This window comes from Solea senegalensis, linkage group LG8 (assembly GCF_019176455.1).
Source record: "Solea senegalensis isolate Sse05_10M linkage group LG8, IFAPA_SoseM_1, whole genome shotgun sequence".
In the NCBI taxonomy this organism is placed as follows: Eukaryota; Metazoa; Chordata; class Actinopteri; order Pleuronectiformes; family Soleidae; genus Solea; species Solea senegalensis.
In genome coordinates, this window is record NC_058028.1 from 14,639,588 (window position 1) to 14,658,462 (window position 18,875).

Here is an 18,875-nt window from a genome sequence, read left to right on the forward strand (position 1 = left end):
AACACAAGTTTCATGAAGGTGTGGGGTTTGAAAGAATTAACTCCTGTAGCCTTCTCATCTCTGCTCGAGGTGACATTAGCCACCACTATAATAACAAAAAAAATATACATAGCTGAATAAACTAACGGCAGTCAATTTACGTTGTGTATAATGTAGGCAGCAGGTTGGCAGCGGGCACAGTCCATTGTGTTTGAAAATATATAGGAGTGTAATATTAATGTTAACTTTTGAAACTTTGATTTATGATTCCCCTCTACTTTCTCATTTATTACGTCAACTGTGTCCAGTGGGATTTGATGTTCTGCAACAGTTAATACATTTAATAGTAAGCTTAGCTCAGTCAAAGAATCATAATGTTTATTTGTCCATGGTGACTTTGAGTTGTGGAACCACTGTTCTGTTAAGCGTGCTTATGTCCAACAATCACACATCACCATGCCATGGGACTCTGGATCAGCTGACATCACCACAGTAAATGCTTCACTAGCCACCTTGTATATATGTGTGTGTGTGTGTGTGTTGTTGTAAGCATGTGCCTGCACATACATTCATTATCAATAGTGACTTTGTGCTTGACTGCCTGTGTAACGCTACATATGCTGAGTATGGTATGTTTGTGTGACAACGAGACCAAAGCAATGAGAAAGAAAGATTGTGAAAGGAAGAAAGAAAAAATCTGGATACATGAAAACTTGTGAAGGCATCTTAGCTGGACTCCTCATGTTCCCATCATTGTCCTCATCATCATCCTCCTCCTTCATGGGATCTTTCTTCTGTCCTCAATCAGTCTTTTCTCTCTTTCTACCTCTTTACTTCTTCACCTTCTTTCTTTTTATTACTCTATCTCCTCTCTGTATCTTCTTTATGTTCCCTCCCCCTTGATCTGGCAGTGACATTGGGCTAAAGTGGGACAGAGTGTAGGGGGGCAGTGAGGCAGAAGAGACAGGGAGACAGTCATGTAGGGCGGGAGGGAGGCAGTGAGAGCTGTTGCTCTGCTGTAGTGCCCCCTTCTCCTCCTAGCACGTACCTCGGGCACTCCTGGCCCCTCAGGCCTTCATGCAACGCCTAGGGAACCCACTTTTAGCATGTCACCATTACTCCACTCCAATCTGCAACATCTGTCTCTGCAGCTCTTTTGCTTCCCATCAGCCCTCATTACATTCTCCCTCTTTGACTCCTCCCCCTTCTCCTCCTCTTCATCCTCTTATGGGTCTCTGTCGCCAAGATGCCCAGCAACAGTGGTGAGGGAGCATCATCACAGTGGTGCAGGCAAACGAGGGGAGCCAGAGAACAAGTGCGTAGGAGAATGCCAGGCCTTCTCTCCCCCCCTCTCAAACTCCCTCCTTGCCCTCCCTTTCCTCCCTCCTTCCCTTGCTCCTCACATCCACCTGCCATGCAAGGTGCACTCATCCGCACACAGGCCTCGCTCCCCGGTGACCTCATGCTCCCTGAGATTCAGTGTGTGTCACTGTGGTCCTGCTTACATGCTGTGGCACTGTACTACTCCCACTGAGGACAACATGGATTTGCAAAGGGCAAGGCATTATTGATTTGTGTGAGAGTTTATCACATGTGTGGCAGTACAGTCTCTAGGTGTCTCCCCTTCTCATGCACACTGAAGGAGCACTGTAGAGAGGATACATGTGTGAATGCGATGCACTTTACACAGGTACACAATGGAGTCGGCCTGAAACAAAATGCTGCTTTCAGAAGGCCTGTGATTAGTCTTTTCCCTCGTCTGTATGTCTTCCTCTTCATAATGCATAACAATCACGAAAAACAGACCTGTTTGCAACATTAGACGGTTGTTTTTATGTTTTCCAAAGTAGAAATAAGGTTACACTTGAGCAGAGTTCACTCTTTATGTGCACTGTGTGTGTGTGTGTGTGTGTGTATAATGCATTAGCTATATCCCGTTAGCCATCTCATGACTGGTGAACATGTCTGTATCAATTATCCATGAGATTAAATTATTAAAGACAAAAGCGACACAATGCACCACATGTTGACAAGACGAGGACAGCTCATGTCTGTTTGTATGTCATCGTCGGTGACCAAAGTGAATTACAGATAAATAAGTATTTGGAGTCGTGCATTTGTTCTTGCCCTCTCACATAGAGAACATACATTTGAAGCAAAAGGGAAAAAAAAATGCTGAGGAAAAAGAGGTCATTTTGTGTCATTTTTGGTTGCACACCCCTGAAACATGTTCCCCTCATCTCTTTACTCATTCCTGCCTCATTCTTGCTGTTTGAATATTCATGGCCATTCCAATTAAGGCTGCTTAAGTGTGGTAGAGGCCTTCAACTATCACGGTGGGGGGATAGAGAAGGAGACAAGGGTGAGTGGGTTGTCTGATTATCAGAGTCCTTTCTATTTCTTCTTGGTTTGGATGAGTGTATTCTGCTTATTTTCTTCGTTTGTTTGTCTTCGTCCTCTCTTTTCGATTGCTATAGTCTCATAATAATGAGTTGCCCTGAGCGTGAGGGGTGTCACCTTCTAACCACAGATGTAGAAGGGCAAACAGAGAGATAGTGTCAGGGAGAGAGGGAGAATATGGGAATGAATAGATATTGATAGATTTAAGTGAATGTCAATTAATCGTGAACAATGAATAATAGGAACATTGAATATAAGCAGCACATAAGTTATATGATACTAGAATACTACAAGAACAAGCTGCTCTGTTACAGATGTTCCTTAAATCACAGATATTACTTGACTAAGGGAATGTGGTTTCATTTGCTTTCCTCCACACAACGTTCTTTACATTCAGAGGAGAGAGTTTGTCGTGGAGGAAGTTTTGTTGTTTTTAAACTTTTGTTAGATACAAGTTGAAAAGTAGTGCTTCACAAACAGTATTGTATTCTTTGACTTCTTCTCCTGCTGATTGTATCAGTGATTTGGCTGATGTCTGTCCCCTGCTGGTATAAGTTAAAAATGGACTGTTAATTGACTTATGGTTTATCATACCCAGTCTACTGCATGTCATTCCTCAGATCACTACATTATACTGTACATGGAAAACATTTGGAACAAGGAGGATGAGAAAGGTCAAAGGTTAAGACTGAACGACCGGAACCAGTTTAAACAGATAAGGCCCGAATGAAAGTGCATCAAGATTATCCCTTCAGTCATTCTGTCTCGAGAATGTCCTGCACTCAGAATGAGAGAAAAAGACAAAAGTCTCCTCTTTGTAAACCTTTGTCTATATTTTGACACAACTTCTTCCCAGTCCTCACACAAGCTCTTGTCTCTGATTGAGTCAAAGAAAGTGGATGTAATACACTGTCCTTGTGGCTCTTTCTGTGTCTGGCTTGTTCGCAGCAGCACTTAACTATTATGGACTACTTTGAATGTGATTTGAGAAGAGATGGGAGCAAGTGTCATTCATTTTATACCAGAGAGTGGTGGGGGTGGACTCGGACAGAGAAAGAGGCTTATTGTATCTGGGTGTAGATTTCCCTTTCGTCAAACACATGCCATTTCTTAGAGGAGAGGAGAATAGGAAAATGATTGCGGCAGAGAAAAGGGGGTGAAGGGAGAGAGGGCCAGTTGGAAGGTGGGAGTTGAAGTGAAGAGGAGGAGGAGTAGGTGGAGAGTGGTATTGATTTGACACTCAGGGAATCACACTATAGCTCTTTTCATTTGTAATGGTGGTGTTAATATGGCAGGGGGGGGGGCATTTAGGCGGATGAGAAAAGTTTATTAAAATCCTGTCTATTGTCCTTCATGTCCACATGCATGTATGCACTGGTGCACATGTACACACACTTGCCTCTAGATGTGAGTGGAGGTGAGGTGATTGTTTGGTCCTGAATGGACTCATAGTTGTACATGACATCTCTCTCTCTCTCTCTCTCTCTCTCTCTCTCTCTCTCTGTGTGAGTGTATATATATCTACTTGTATTGGTTTAGTGGCATAAACACTTACCTTATCAGGACTAGTAGTCTTCATGGAGACCACAACCAGGTCCTAATGAGGAAGGACCTAATTTCTGAGAAACTGGTTAAGTTTAGGGCTAATTTGAATTGTGTCTAGGGTTAGGGTTAGGCATTAACTGGTAATGGTTGTGGTTAGGGTTACGGATAACGCTTAGGCTGTTGTGTCCTTAGAAGAATAGCTGCACAAAGCCATGTGTGTTTGTGCACATGTAGGGGCATGTGTGTTCGTGTGCAATGGTTAATTATCAAATAAATTAGCCAAGGAAGGAGAGGGATGAGGACTGCCTCTCTTCATTCTTTTACATACACATACCTAATTGAAAGACTGTTTTAGTGTAATTCTTTGTTCGCACAGTTGAGGTATAGTTGTTACAGATTGCAGACATGATTTTGCTGTAACAAAATCTAAAGCAAACGTTTCATTTTCAGTCCTCACCTTTAACGTTTACCTGTGGGGAGATGCGGTATAAGAAACATTTATATATAAAAAAACAAACAAAAACATGTTTTTTATAATGAACTTTACCAACATTTACTGCCCAGCACTACCATAGGGGGTATATTTGAACTAATAGACACTATTAACTGGACGTCATTCAGGTTTAGGCTGAGGAATAGCGGTGAACTGGTGAGGAAAGTTATTAACCTGTGGATTAAATCAAAGTTGTCTGTGCTGCCATGAGCATCACCGTTTCTTTTTTGCTCCCTCCCTGAAGCTCCATGCTCTGAACTGATGCTGATGTGTCGGGCATCAACATGGTTTCCCCAGTGTGTGATTATTTGGTGCTTGTCTGCTAAATCATTTCATTGACTTCATTGACTTTCCAGGGTTCAAACAGCTGTTTGAAATCCTTGATAATGCTTGAATATTAATATTGTTTTCAAGGTTTGAAAAGTGCCCTCTTTTATAGTGATAAAAAAAGGAGTGGCATAATGATATGTATGTATTCATATAACTTTACCACAGCTGTAACATGCTGGAAAAATATGAAAATTGAACTTGAAAGTGCTTGAAAAAGTGCTTGAAATGTGCTTTAATTCGACTTTTGGAAAGTTCAATGAACCCTGCCTTTCAGTCCTCACTGTGTCTGTCACACCTTAATCACCACTCAATCCTGCACTATGTTTTTACCTGTTTTTCTCTTTGTCTGTATGTCTGTGCCCCTCACCACCACACACGCACGCACGCACGTTTGCTGAGATTTTTAAGGTTTCCCAGCAGCTGTGGAGCTGTCCGTGGTGCTGCTTATGCCAGTGTTCCTGAATATATTGTAGAGTTGCAGTAATGGTGCTGCTCTGCTGTAAAGCCTGAACATTCCTCCTACAGTAACTGCATCACTTTTCACACACTGTTTGGAGCATAGATGTGTAGTTTATATAATTTATCACATTAAATGATGATGACAGCTCTGCTTTTCTCCCTGCATTCAATTAGTGATGGATAGTAAGACGTAAATGTATTGTGTACCTTAAACAGTAAACCTCAAGCCTATTTTATAATGTAATGGTTAATAACGGTTGTTTTAAATGTTTTCTTGTTGGAAATGAGTTATGGAATTCGACCGTGTGAAGCTGACGTTTTCTTTGTGAAGTTCCAGTGGCCCTCGGGAGTTTAATAACGGCTTAATATTATTAAACCTGTGGGAAATGAAGGGAGATTTTGTTTCACTTTCGTCACTGCAGCTGTGATTGCTCTTTCATGTCCACTGCAGTAGAGACACAGTCAAACGAAAGGAAAAGTGGCAAAAGGGAAGAAAGGCAAAAATGTAAAGTTGAATTCGGAAGACGAATAAATAAGGAATGTGTAGGTGTGTACTCTACTGTCTGCTCACTGCTGTGGCGTCCTGTGGTGAAGAGTCTCTGCACCAAAATACACACTCACATACAGAGTTTGCTGAGTGCACTCTGCAAACGTGGACTGTGAGACAGTGGGAGTATGAACGTGTGGCTCGTGAGACAGATATCCGAGTGTATTTCAAAGGAAATGGAGTTGTTGCAATGCACCTGACCTGTCTGTGTTTCACTGAGCCCTTGGCTCATTTAACCTTAAATCTGAAAGTCTAACCTTGACAACGGTTGGCTATGACAGACTTTGTCATTTTGTTTTTGTTGAAAAGCACAAGTGGAAAATGAGGTGACATTACGCATAGAGAGAGAGAGAGATGTGCTGAGCGTTTGTGTGGCCCAGGCCTGTGAAGCAGTGACACATCCATTCAGCACTTTCTCCTGTGATCTGCATCGCCGTCATTGACATGGCTGATTCTACCTCTAATAAAGGGTACTCTGTCGCAAACACAATTATGTACACATGCAAAGCACACATGAAACGCACACTTACACGTGCCGCTGTATACCACCGCAGCGCCCCCTACCCAGCTGCTGTCACGTGATCACATGGGCCCTAGCAACAGTGAGCGAGAGAGCGAACAAAAAAGAGAGATCCTGGTGAGAGCAGGGTAGAGGGGAATGGGTAAAGAGAGGGAGAGAGGGAGAAAGAAAGAGATTGGAGGGAAGGAGAGAGAGAGAGGGGGAGAGGGAGGGGGAGCTGTAGAGCATTAATAAGTGATGAGTCCAACAGTGTGAATTGCTGTTAGTTAGCATTGCTGCAGCACCGCCTTCATTTGCATAGCAGCACCAGGAACAAACCCCCTTACCTACGCCATTTCCTCTCTTGCTCTGTTTCTCTCCAAATTGCTTATGTTCTTGCCTCCTCTCTCCGTTTTATCTACATCTTGTCTTGCCAGCATCTCAAAATATGTATATCTTTTCTTAGTAACTTTTTTAGTATTTCTTTCTGGTGTGATTTGTTCATTTCTCCTCCCAGCCTCTGTAGTGGCTGCAGCATTCCTATAACCCATATCATTTCATTTTCTCATTGCCTTGCTCTTAATGATCTTGCACGTTGCTATACGTTTCCCTTCCATGCGATGATAGTTTATTGAAAATGGCAGCCATATTTTCCACTGAGATATATTTAACTCTGCCTTTCCTGCATCCCGTCGTCTTCTGCCTCATTTTTTTCCCTCCCCCTCCATCTCCTCTCTACCGTCCTCTCTGTCTCTCCCACTCAAAAATAAAAAAGAGGGGTGTCCTCTCTCTGGAGGAACTTTGGGAAGATAAGTGATGCTCCAGGGTTTCCTAATCCTTTTTTCATTGTGCCTCTCCTTCCCACTCCTGTCTCTCTGTCTCGTTATTTGCATGTTCATATCTGTCTGTGGGATTTCTGATGCACACACACACACACACACACACATAAATCCAACAGCAGCAGCTCCACTCTGCACTTGGCTTGACGTCCTGCCTTAGGCTGATCAGCTGAACTGATTCCATTACTCACAGACCCCCTGTAAGAGAGGGAAAGGGAGCACAGATATAGAAAGTGGAAGAGGGCAGAGGGGAGACTGGAGGTAGAGAGATCAGGCCTGGAGGCTTGATGTCACACAGAAGGGTAGGAATGGGTCAGAATAAGGAGGAAGTGGAGTGGATTTTTTTTTTTGGTGTGGGATAGACCTCCAAAAATTATTTCATTGCCACAGCAAAAAGAAAAAAAAACAAAAAACAGACAGAGCAGCCCATACATACACACTCGACAACAATAAACTCCTGGAGGCGTAGACAGACTAGACGAGAATTGATCTTTACTCCCACAAGGAGAGGCTTGCAAGGGGAGAACGAGCGAGAGAGGAAGAGAAAAGGATAGAAAATACCTAGAAGAATTGTTTTTACCCATGTGTGGCTGTCAGGCCTGCAGGCCCCTCATCCCTCTCACTCCCTACTCTGTCACTCCCAACAGCATGTTTCCCTTTATCTCCCTATCTCCCCCTCCATCCATCTCCATCTGTTGTCCTTCTCCCTGTAGGGTCAGCTTTGTCCTCTCCTCCACTGCCCCCGTCTACTGCTGCTTGCACCCTGTCTGCTGTTTTAGGTGTGTCACATCTCCACAGACAGCAGGAGACCAGTTAGTGATGGAAAATTAAATTTCAGGTAGGAAGAGCATCAGTAAATAAAAAAAGAGGAGGCGATGAAGGGCAGAAAGCTGAAGTCAGAGCGGTCAAGGGAAAGAAACAGAGGGATTTTTTATTTTATTTTTTAAATATTTTAATGGTCTTCAGATTGTTTTTTATCTAAGGAAGATGTCTATCCTTAAACCATATGCTTGCATTGAAGCTGTATTTCCATATATTATTAAATGTAAAGCTTCCTGGACTCTTCATGAAACAATTATTTACATTCAGTAGACAACTTATGAAGTCGATGATTAATTCTGTAACCCATAACCCATTTCGAACGAGGGAAGTTTCCAGCGCTGTATCTGCCACTTTATTTCCCTCTGTTCTTAACCATCTCTGAATTTCTTAGTCTACCCACCACCACCCCAACCTAAAGTCCCCCTCTGCCCCCCCCTCCGGTCTGTCTTTCTCTTTCCAGGCATGTTGTGACAGGGCGTAGCAGTGTGTTATACAGGGTTCTACTCGCCAAGTGCATATTATCCTGTAAGGCTTAATACCCAGGTTGGAACAAAAGGGCAGGCTTGGAAATTACAGCTTACGTCACTTAGCACTCAGCACAACAGTCTGATTCACATGAAAACATGTGCGTGTGCGTGTGCGTGTGCGTGTGTGTGTGTGTGTGTGTGTGTAGGGCTGAACGATATGGACAAAATTTCATATCTCGATATTCATGCCAGATATCTCGATATCGATATGATACGATATGACTACGGGTTCGGTGAAAAGCAAGCATTTTTCAGAAAAATAAAAACATCATAATACAAAAGACTGTGGAAACTTTCCACATGGAAAGTGTTTTATTGATGAGAACTCACTGTGAGACTGTGTACACGGGTACCATGTCTTTTGCAATGTGGCATGTTATAGCGTCTGTAACGCCTTTATGTCTGGTGGACGTCGACTCATATGGTGTAACACTACTGAACGCATCAGTAAACACACTTAACTTGGGCTTCTTTTGGGATACCTGAGAAGTCCCCGGTGTTTCTCTCATTGTAATACACTCTTCGTGCAGCACGCGATGGTGTTGTTTCAGGTGGTGAAACATGTTTGTTGTGCTACCTTGGTTCGTTGCAATTTTCGCCAAGCACGACCTGCACAACACCTCGCTCGGGTTGACATCCTTTTTAAAATCCAAAATACCTCCAAATAATGGAGGATGATTTATGTTTTGGCACAAAATCGCCACCGGCCGCATTATCTTCTGTCACTTTTCTTTCCCGCTGTGTATGTCGTGTGTATGTGTGTGTGTATGTGCGTGTCTCAGTCTCCGTCTCCCTCCCGCCCTCCTATGTTTGTCATTGGTTGGCTTCAGCTGTCGTTCCACAGCAAGCATGAAATAAGGTTTGTGGTTGGCTGGCCGTAGTGGTGCATTCAAGGGCAATCGTAAAAATGAAGTTTATTGTGACTGCCAGAGCTGTACATGCAGGGCGAGCGCGGGGGAAAATCTATTTTGTTTATATCGTTGCTTTTTCGATATGAATATCTTGAATGTTCATATCTAGATATCGATACGATAACGATATATCGTTCAGCCCTAGTGTGTGTGTGTGTGTGTGTGTGTGTGTGTGTGTGTGTGTGTGTGTGTGAACTTTCACATAAGCATGCAGATGCACAGGCCAACATTCACATCTGTGGAGATGTACAGGGTTTTGTAGAGATATGTACATATACATGTCTAACGCTCATGCATACACACAGGCATTGACACACACACACACACACACACACTGACTCACAAGCTCAACATTACAATTTTTTTAGTAGTCAACAAGCACTGGTCAAAAATAAAATCACATTTTGCAGTCAAGGAAACAGAAGGTCTCAGTGAAGGATCATTTTCATTGCCTTGACACAAAATGCATTCAATGACAACATTTTTCAAAATCCATTAATACTTTTCATTTTCTACCACCTGAGAAACCCAAAACTGGACAAAAACTGCCACAGTTTTTGTGTCAACATTTCATTCTGCCCATGCAAGAAATATATTGAATTAGACATATCTAATTAAAGAATAAAACAAAACAAAACTGAAAGCTTATTTTTAATTGTCTATTGAAATATGTTATTTGAAAAATCATACTGTATATTAAGTTTTTTGGGGTTTTTTGAGTCAGTGAGTGACTATGAATAAGCTTATTTTGAGACATAATATTAAGTGTTTTGGTGATTTGAGTGGATTTTGGTAATGCACTTAACCAGGACGTACATGATAATAATGTAATGCGTGAATGGTAATGTATGAAGAGTTTTGAAAAAGTGGTTTTAGTCTTGAACAATGCTTGTTTGCAATTAAAAACAAACTGTAATCTCGGAATCTCGGAAGTCAAATGGAGCAGTGATGATGTTTCTCTCATCTGAACTGGTTTTCCAATTTGATAGGGTTTAAACCCTACGGGTTAAACCCTAACCCTAACTTCTGTCAAAGTGTAATGGCCTTTTCACTTAAAAAAATAAATTTTTTATGGATGAATTGATGACTTAATTGAGAAACATCAACTGAGTTATCGATGGCAAAGGAAATGAAAGGAGTGACTAATGAGGGGCTTTTATGTGGAGTCACATTTTCTTGAGTGAAAACCTGTTCACATTGTAAGAGTAGGTGAATCCTTCACTTTCTCCTCTCTCAGTCTTGTTAGAATGATAGAATGCGCGTGTGTGCGTGCATGTGTGTGTGTGTGGGGCAAGGGGCCAGGCCAGTCCTCGCTGTTTTAATAAATCTCCTTTGGATGGAGCTGTGCAGCCATAAAATGCATCGATTGTCGTTGCTCACATTGTGGCAGGAGACACACTCACACACATACAAGCTTGGTTATTCAGGCCCAACTACACATTCCTCTCTATACGTGTTCATTGATCACACAATAGTGTATTGACATTTTAGATGCCTATGTGCAGAATTATGTACAGATTCACACTTGTATTAAACAATAAACACAAAGTTTTGTCAATCAACACATGGGGAGAAGAATGGAGAATATGACTTGCCAGTATTGGCTCACAAGTGATCATTTAAGAACAAGATGAAAACCATCCGAATATAAAACTGAAGCACTATAGTAACCTTTTTATTTAAGAACACCAACAACAACAATATAACGCATCTAATATCCAGCACCAAAAATGTTTCAGAATAAATTTGCTGTGTCGTGATGCTGACCTATTGCTCAAAGCTGTGTGTGATTGTGTTTGTGCGACACACATTTCCACTATTCAACTATTTAATACACCTGCGTTTTACCCAAGCTGTCTGTTGTAAACACTGCAAAAAGACATCATGTACAGCAACACACACATAAATACAAGCACTAACACACACACAGAGCAATAGCATTCGTATAAGCAGACAATCTATTACAAACACTGAAGTACACTCCATCTAAAAAAAAATAACCCTTTGGGGAAAGAGAAGACAAAATGACTCAGAGAAGCGTAAGGAATCAAACACTGAAATACTCTCTCCTCGTCTTTCTTCCGTCTCTCTATCCTATTTCTATCTCTGTCTCTCTCTCACTCTCTCACATACACAGACACACATAAATACATACTCTGTCTCTCTGTCTCTCTCTCTCTCTCTATTGACATGTAGATAAATCAGAGGCAGACCAAGCAGTCACTGATGTGAAATGAAAATGACACTAATCTGCTGTTACCACAACACACACAGGCGCATCAATTATTAACACCTACAATAACTTTCCTTCCTATTTCTCTTTCTCCTCATTGTGTTCTTCTCACCAGATGGATGAGGCCGAGTATGTTAAAAGCTCCCATGTGTTCACCTAAGTGCTGTGGTCGGGCCATTCAAAGACATGTAAATTGTACTCCCTCATTTTTTGCTTTAGTCGTTCAGTTTCAGTTGTTTCTCTTTTGGAAATGTGCTCAGATTGTGTTAAGTGGGTCAGATGGTGGAGATTCTGGTATTTGCTTTACTTCAGAATCAGCACATGTATGTCTGGAGTCATTTGCTTCACTCGCCGGCAATTGCTCTTTTTGGTGTTTTTATTTTTTTTACAATAACAAATGTACAGGGTGGAGTAGTGTTAGGTTATGGATTTTTATTACATTCAGAATAGTGAATAAAAACACTATTTTATGCCAAGACACAGTTTAAGAGCATGAGTCAGTGAACCGACGAGTTACGTCACTGGAATATGTGGTGCGAGTGAGTCGGGTTGAGAAGTGAGATTCAGAGGAACCCAGGCGAATGCAAAAGCAGCTGTGTTGACACCACACCTAACATGCAAATGACACTTGACACATTTGACATCCAAATACGTGGACTGACCTTCCCTCCCCCTCTACCTGCTTCCTGCTGTCCTCCACAGGTAACCGTTTCTTCCTGACCTCCTACGGTGCTCTGTACATCTCAGAAGTGCAGAAGGAAGACGCTCTGTCCACCTACCGCTGCATCACAAAGCACAAGTACAGTGGAGAGACTCGCCAGAGCAATGGAGCCAGGCTCTCTGTTATGGGTATGCAACAAGTTACTGTTTCCACTCGTAACAGCTGCAAAATGCAGCTAAATGTAAATCAGAATGAGTGGCTTCCCTCCTATTTTCTCTTTTGCCATTTCCTTTAACAGTCTGACAAGGTTTCAGTCTTGAAACAGAAGTTGTTCGTTTTAAGAACTGTGGTTATTTGCTTTGTTTCTGGGAGTGAGATGAGGAGAATTATACCACTCTTGTGTCTATATGGTAAACATCAAGGTTTTGAGTGAGATGGTTAGCTTAGCTTAGGATAAGACCGTTTATACACTTCAAATACATTTTCCAACTTAAGGCCTGTACATACTCTGCAGGAACACAGAAATTTGTTCTCTCTCCCACAGCTGCGAGTGTGAGAGCTGTGAGTACTTGCAGCAAGTTCTTGACACATAATCCGGGCAGAACTTTTTTCTTAGTGTCCGACAACTATTGTGTGATTGGCCAGAAATTTCAAGTGGGCGTGGTTAATTGGGAAATGCTGTCATTCCCTATGAGGACGTCCCAGGAGTCCTGCACTTCAGTTTCTCGTGAAGTATGAAATGTCCTGGCCAGAAATAACTATGTTGTTGTTCTTGCCACCTCCAGAAAAAGAACAAATTTCTCTGTTCCTGCCGAGTATGTACTGTACAGGCCTGTATTCAGATCTTTGTAGCCTAAATTCACATATCACAGTTTGCTTTGCTATACTGAGCTCAGGTAGATTTAGTGTCACTAGGTTGAGACATGATAGCTGTTTCCCTTTGTTTGCTGTGTTCACACTCCTCCAAGTCGTCAAGCTGCTTGTTGATTGGCCTAAAGATGACACAGAAATGTCTAATTTCTATAACATATTTCACCTGCAGACCCTACGGAGTCCACCCCATCACTGCTGGACAGTTTTCAGTCCGGTGAGGTGCAGGTGGGGCATAGCGTGGAACTGCCCTGCATCGCATCTGGATACCCAAACCCCACCATCCGATGGCTGAAGGACGGCCGGCCATTACCCGCAGACTCCCGCTGGACACGGCGCATCACTGGCCTCACTATTTCAGACTTGAGGCTTGAGGACAGTGGCAACTACATCTGTGAGGTCACCAACAGCTTTGGCTCCAAAGAGGTGACGGGTCATCTCAATGTCATAGGTGGGTAAATGGCTTAGAGAGGGAGCACCCGAGTAATAAAATACTACTATTTAAGTCGCATGGCCACTTTCGACGAAACTAAAGATGAAGCGAATGAGTGAGATGGACAGTTTAGACACAAGTAAATATTGTGATGTCAGGTTACAAACAGAAAACAAAACGTTTTCTGTGTGCTGGGTCACTGCTCAGTCCGACCTGCTGTCGTACATGCCTAGGGTGATCTTCATCTCCACAAACAGCTTGTTCCCCTGATATGCTTTTAAACCCCATTGAGGTTTTGCTACAGTGACAGAGCAGAATGGGATTCATGTGGGCATGTTGTCGTGTTAAGCGAGGATGTGAGAAAATTTGATGGTTGTTCACACCAAGTACTGTGCTTTCAGTATAATAGTTACATGTCTCTAACCCTTGTCCCTCCTCCCCTATCTTTTCTTACCTCCAGAGCCGCTGCGGGTCACCTTGTCTCCCAAGAACCTGAAGACAGGGATCAGCAGTACAGTCATCCTGTCCTGTGCCGTCCAGGGCTCCCCCCACTTTTCTGTGTCCTGGTACCGTAACACAGAACCCGTCATGCCTGATCAGCACTTTTCCATCCAGGGAGCTCACAATGAAACACTATTCATTTCTGCTGCACAAAAGAGACACTCAGGAGCTTACCAGTGTTTTGCCACAAGAAAGGGCCAGACTGCCCAGGACTTCTCCATCATCTTGCTGGAAGGTGAGGACACCCTACAGTACTAGTACAAAAAAAACTCTCAGTAAGGGTACTTTACTTTAATGGTAAAAATGACCTTTGAGGACATAACAGTTATGTACTCTCTGGTTTTCAGCAGTATTTCCCAAACTTTGTATACGGGGCCCCCTCTTTTTAAAGATGACAAAGGAAGTGCAAATTTATGTATGTAATGTTTCTGACTATTTTACTGCCATTTCTGAAACACCTTATATTCTTTTGAATAGGTGAGGATAAACGTTTCATAAAAGGCTGGAAAAATTCTCCTCCGACCCATTTACAGTATGGCTCCTGTGGCTGGTTCATAGTACATGTTAACATCAACTAAGAATACTGGAGAAATATTATGTTACAATTTTACTTCACGCCTGTGTCTGCAATGTCAGTGGAGTGAACTGACCACATTGACATTTGCTTTGCAATTCTCATGTTACATTAAGTTTCTTGAGTAATTGGAATTTCAGCATTAAATTATTCACATATCAGATAAAGAATACAAGAGGAAAAGCAAATAAATAAAAGAAACCAAAGGTGTATAAACGGATGCATTGGATTTTGCTCAGCACACACATCATGCAAGGTTATTATTCCATGTAATAATAGTAGTGAGTTTATTAAATATCATTTTAATTTAATTTTAATCTCACTATAATGTTGACTTCAATTTAAATGCGCTAAATTCACACGTTGTGTCCTGCTTGTTTCTCAGATGGCACACCTCGAATTGTTGCCTCCTTCAGTGAAAGGGTTGTCGTCCCGGGTGAACCGTTTTATTTGATGTGCGCTGCCAAAGGAGCACCTCCCCCGACCATCACCTGGACCCTGGACGACGAGCCTGTGGCGCGAGATTTGTCGCGTATCAGAACCAGCCAGTACACGCTCTCAGACGGCAGCACTGTCAGCCACGTCAACATCAGTAGCCCACAGATTCGTGATGGAGGAGTGTATCGGTGCGCCGCACGAAACTCGGCCGGTAGCGCCGAGTACCAAGCGCGCATAAACGTAAGAGGTGCCTGTCTTCTTTTCAATATCAGCTATACAGAGGCTTCTCATAGCCTGAACCCTTCCCCTACCCTGACCCATATCCTGTCCTGTACCCTTCTCCATCTTTACCTTTCTCACACAGTATATGTTAATTATCTGCAGCATTTGGCATTTTGTATCTCCAGCAGACTGTATGTTTTGTCTCTTTTTTTTTGTAAAGTCTGTATGTTTTGCTGTGTGTCTTATGTGTGTGCCTGGAACACACACACACACACACGCACTCTCTCTCTCTCTTCCACCTACTGTATGCACACTCACACACACATTCACCTAAACATGTTTGCAACTAGACGACATTTTAAAATAGAGTGATTATAGAGAGAAATGGAGAGAAAAAGAGGCAACATGAGACAGAGGAAAATTTAGAGGAAATAAAAACAGGCCATAGACAGTGATAGAATATATGAAATAAGAGAACAGGAACAGAGAAGGGTGGAGTGAGTGTTTAGGGAGTGATGTGAGCTCTGTTGACAGGACTGGTGATGAGGAGTGACACAGATGGATACGACAGTATCACTGTCTCTGTCGCTCCTCCTCTTTTATTTATCCTGTGGTGAGATGTGTAGTTGTGACATGTGAGTCTTCTGCAAGCAGTCCTGTCCTAGTGATCACTGGAGTGAGAACGAGGCCAGAGATCCTCAGCCCAACATGCCACACAAACTGACACAAATATAGCCAGCAGCTCCACACTCATGCAAAACCACACATGAAAAATCGCTAACACACTGCCACGCTTATCCACTCACAGACATGTGATAGGCCTAACTTATCCCATTCAGTGAGCGGCCAGCAGCAAAGATACTGAGCCGCACAGACGTAATGCATGACACCCACAAGTGTAGTGCAGCTGTCTTTGTGTATGTGTGTGTGTGTGTGCATGTTCATTTCTGTGCAACGGTGCTCCTGAATAATACATCTTTGACTCGTCAGAGCTGTGACTTCAAAGCTCAGCATACGCTGAGAGACAGACAGAGAGACAGAGGTGGGGGGTAGGAGGTTGGAAGGAGACAAACAAACAAAGACACAAGATGAACAGTGGTGAGAAGGTCAGAAGACAAGTGATGGATGAGTGATAGTTCCCACCACTGTCTTCCAATAATGCTAAACACATTTTCTTCGTCTGACTTTTTGTTTGCAGCCCACCGTCGTTGGTGTTTTGGCAGTGATACATAACATAACCTACAAATAATATAGATCATTTTCATCGTCATAAAATCTTTGTATTATTTTCTTTGTTAATCAGTTGGTCCATAAAATGTCAGAAAATTCTGAAACATTTTGTTTGGTACCAGATATTTAATTCTCAGTCATAGAGGGACAGAGAACCCGAGATGTATTCACAATTAGATCAAAGAACGGACTTTTGTACAACTCGATAAGCCGTGTAAAAAATGTTTTCAAATGTGTTCACTTTATATCTTTATTTGGCCTCTGTTGCCGTCTCACTGTCACTCAACATTATAGAGTTCTCACCTCTCATATTTGTTATAGCGTAAAGAAAAAGTATGCATTAGTTACAACAATGTCATCATGAAAGATGCATAGTTTTGTCCACATGTCCTAGAGGGATTAAAACCACATTGCACACATTCAGTCTATGAATATGTTGTGGCTTCTGCACTGGAGGGATCTGTGCAGCACAAATGTGGCAGGTGTGGGAAACATTTGCTATTAAACTGCGGTTGGTTGGCATGAATGAAAATGAATATGAAAATATGACACACAGGGGTTTACCCATGCGTGTTCATTTCCATAAACAGGGACCTTGTTAAATAAGTGCAGAATACAGATTATTTTCATTCTTATTGTAATCTCTTTCTCACTCATTCACTTTTCCCACTGTCTGTTATTTTCTCTTTTTAGATTAGTTGTAGTGTGGGTTACAAAAAATGTCAGTCACATTAAACAAAATAACCATTGCTAAGGGAATACACCCTTGCTGCTCTGAAGTCTGACATTCCAGTATTTTTTGGGGTCTGTTACTATGTTGAACAACATGAATTACTTATATCAGAGAACCAGGAACATGATTTATGACATTTTCGCACACCTTCTGTTCCCTTAAACTTTTTAACTTTTAAATGCATCTGGTGAGGCTTATTTATAGTTCACATCTTACAAAGGCAGCTTAATAAACTGCTGTGTAACTGTATTTCTCAACAATTCCAAAAGACCCACATACGCCTGGGATGGTTAAACAGATTTTCAGCAGAAAACAGTTGTGAGTGGGTGGTGCAGCTCTGGAAAAACTCCAGGGTTAAAGCTGATTTTTAATATTAAAGCAAGACATTCAAACCTCTCTCTTTCGCTCTCCCTACACCACTACATGCTTTTCTTCCTCTTTTGTCCCTTTCCTCCTCCTCCTCCCCAAATCCCTTCCCAATATTCCTAAAATTCCATGACCTGCTTTTGACACCATCAACTAATGAACTTCTTTTCCTTGTCTTTTCACCTCTGCACAACCCACTTCTTCATCTCTCTCTCTGCCTATTTCTGCTGTCTCTGTCCTTCCAGGTGCTCCAAGGATTCGGCCTATGAAGAACATCACCGCAGTGGCAGGAAGAAACACTTTCATTAATTGCCGGGTGATTGGTTACCCTTATTACTCAATCAACTGGTACAAGGAGGGACTTCTTCTGCCTGATAACCATCGCCAGGTAGGGTTTTCTGCACTTTGCATTGCATGACACACTTTTACAATAACTTGTATGCACATAAGTCCTCACCCTCTCTATATGGTATAGTGTATGTATACTGTACAGTAGAAATTGTATATAATATATCCATAAGTATGTTTGTAACAGTACAGAGCCCTTGCAGGAAAAAACATTTACTTTTGAGAGAAAGTGTAAAACCGTTTATTTTCTATATCCTATTCAATGCGGCAGTTAATTCAAACATGTACTATGTAAAGGAACAGAGCAGGAGTCTCCTTAGATGTCATTCAATGTGTTTACTGCCAAACAATGATTTGATGTCTTGCCTTGGCCTTTGACCTTTGGCTAACTAAATGTAAAGGTGAACAATTTGAACCAACTGATGTTTAACCAAACTCGAGCAAGCTTTTGACAGAATGCAAAGTTTTTGTTATCAGATGCACGGTCACTGGCAATGACCACTAACCTCTTAAGTCCCCTTGAGCCACTTTTGTCGCGTTATACTTTGTGATTTATCGTTTGAGTGAACACAGGAAATCAAGTGGACTTCTCTTCGCATTCTTGTTGACCTTGTGTTAGAGCCTTGTCACCTGTATCTGAAATGAATATACAGTTAGAGGCCAGGCTCGGCATGTGACATTTCTGACGTCTGTTTCAGGTGGTGTTTGAGAACGGGACTCTGAAGCTCAGCGACGTTCAGAAAGGGATGGATGAGGGGGCCTATGTGTGCAGCGTGCTCATCCAGCCACAGCTCTTCATCACACAGACTGTTTATGTCACTGTCAAAGGTCAGTGACGGGACGAGATGTATTCAATTGAGGACCATGTTTCACTGGATTTTACTCATTATTTTACCACTGCAGTCAGAGATGACT

At 42.2% G+C, this 18,875-nt stretch overlaps 1 protein-coding gene across 2 annotated transcripts in view; it reads left to right on the top strand.

Annotated features, from left to right (window-relative positions):
* LOC122773631 (Down syndrome cell adhesion molecule-like protein 1 homolog) overlaps window positions 1–18,875 on the top strand; it is a 90,157-nt gene that overhangs the window by 43,623 nt on the left and 27,659 nt on the right. The window contains exons 4-9 of one of the 2 annotated variants that reach the window (XM_044032435.1): window positions 12,287–12,433; window positions 13,288–13,566; window positions 14,009–14,284; window positions 15,009–15,308; window positions 17,858–18,000; window positions 18,659–18,788. In XM_044032435.1, coding sequence (XP_043888370.1) covers window positions 12,287–12,433; window positions 13,288–13,566; window positions 14,009–14,284; window positions 15,009–15,308; window positions 17,858–18,000; window positions 18,659–18,788 — 1,275 coding nt within the window. Of the gene's footprint in view, window positions 1–12,286; window positions 12,434–13,287; window positions 13,567–14,008; window positions 14,285–15,008; window positions 15,309–17,857; window positions 18,001–18,658; window positions 18,789–18,875 lie in introns of those variants that run through there. The other variant, XM_044032436.1, reaches the window with a different exon arrangement.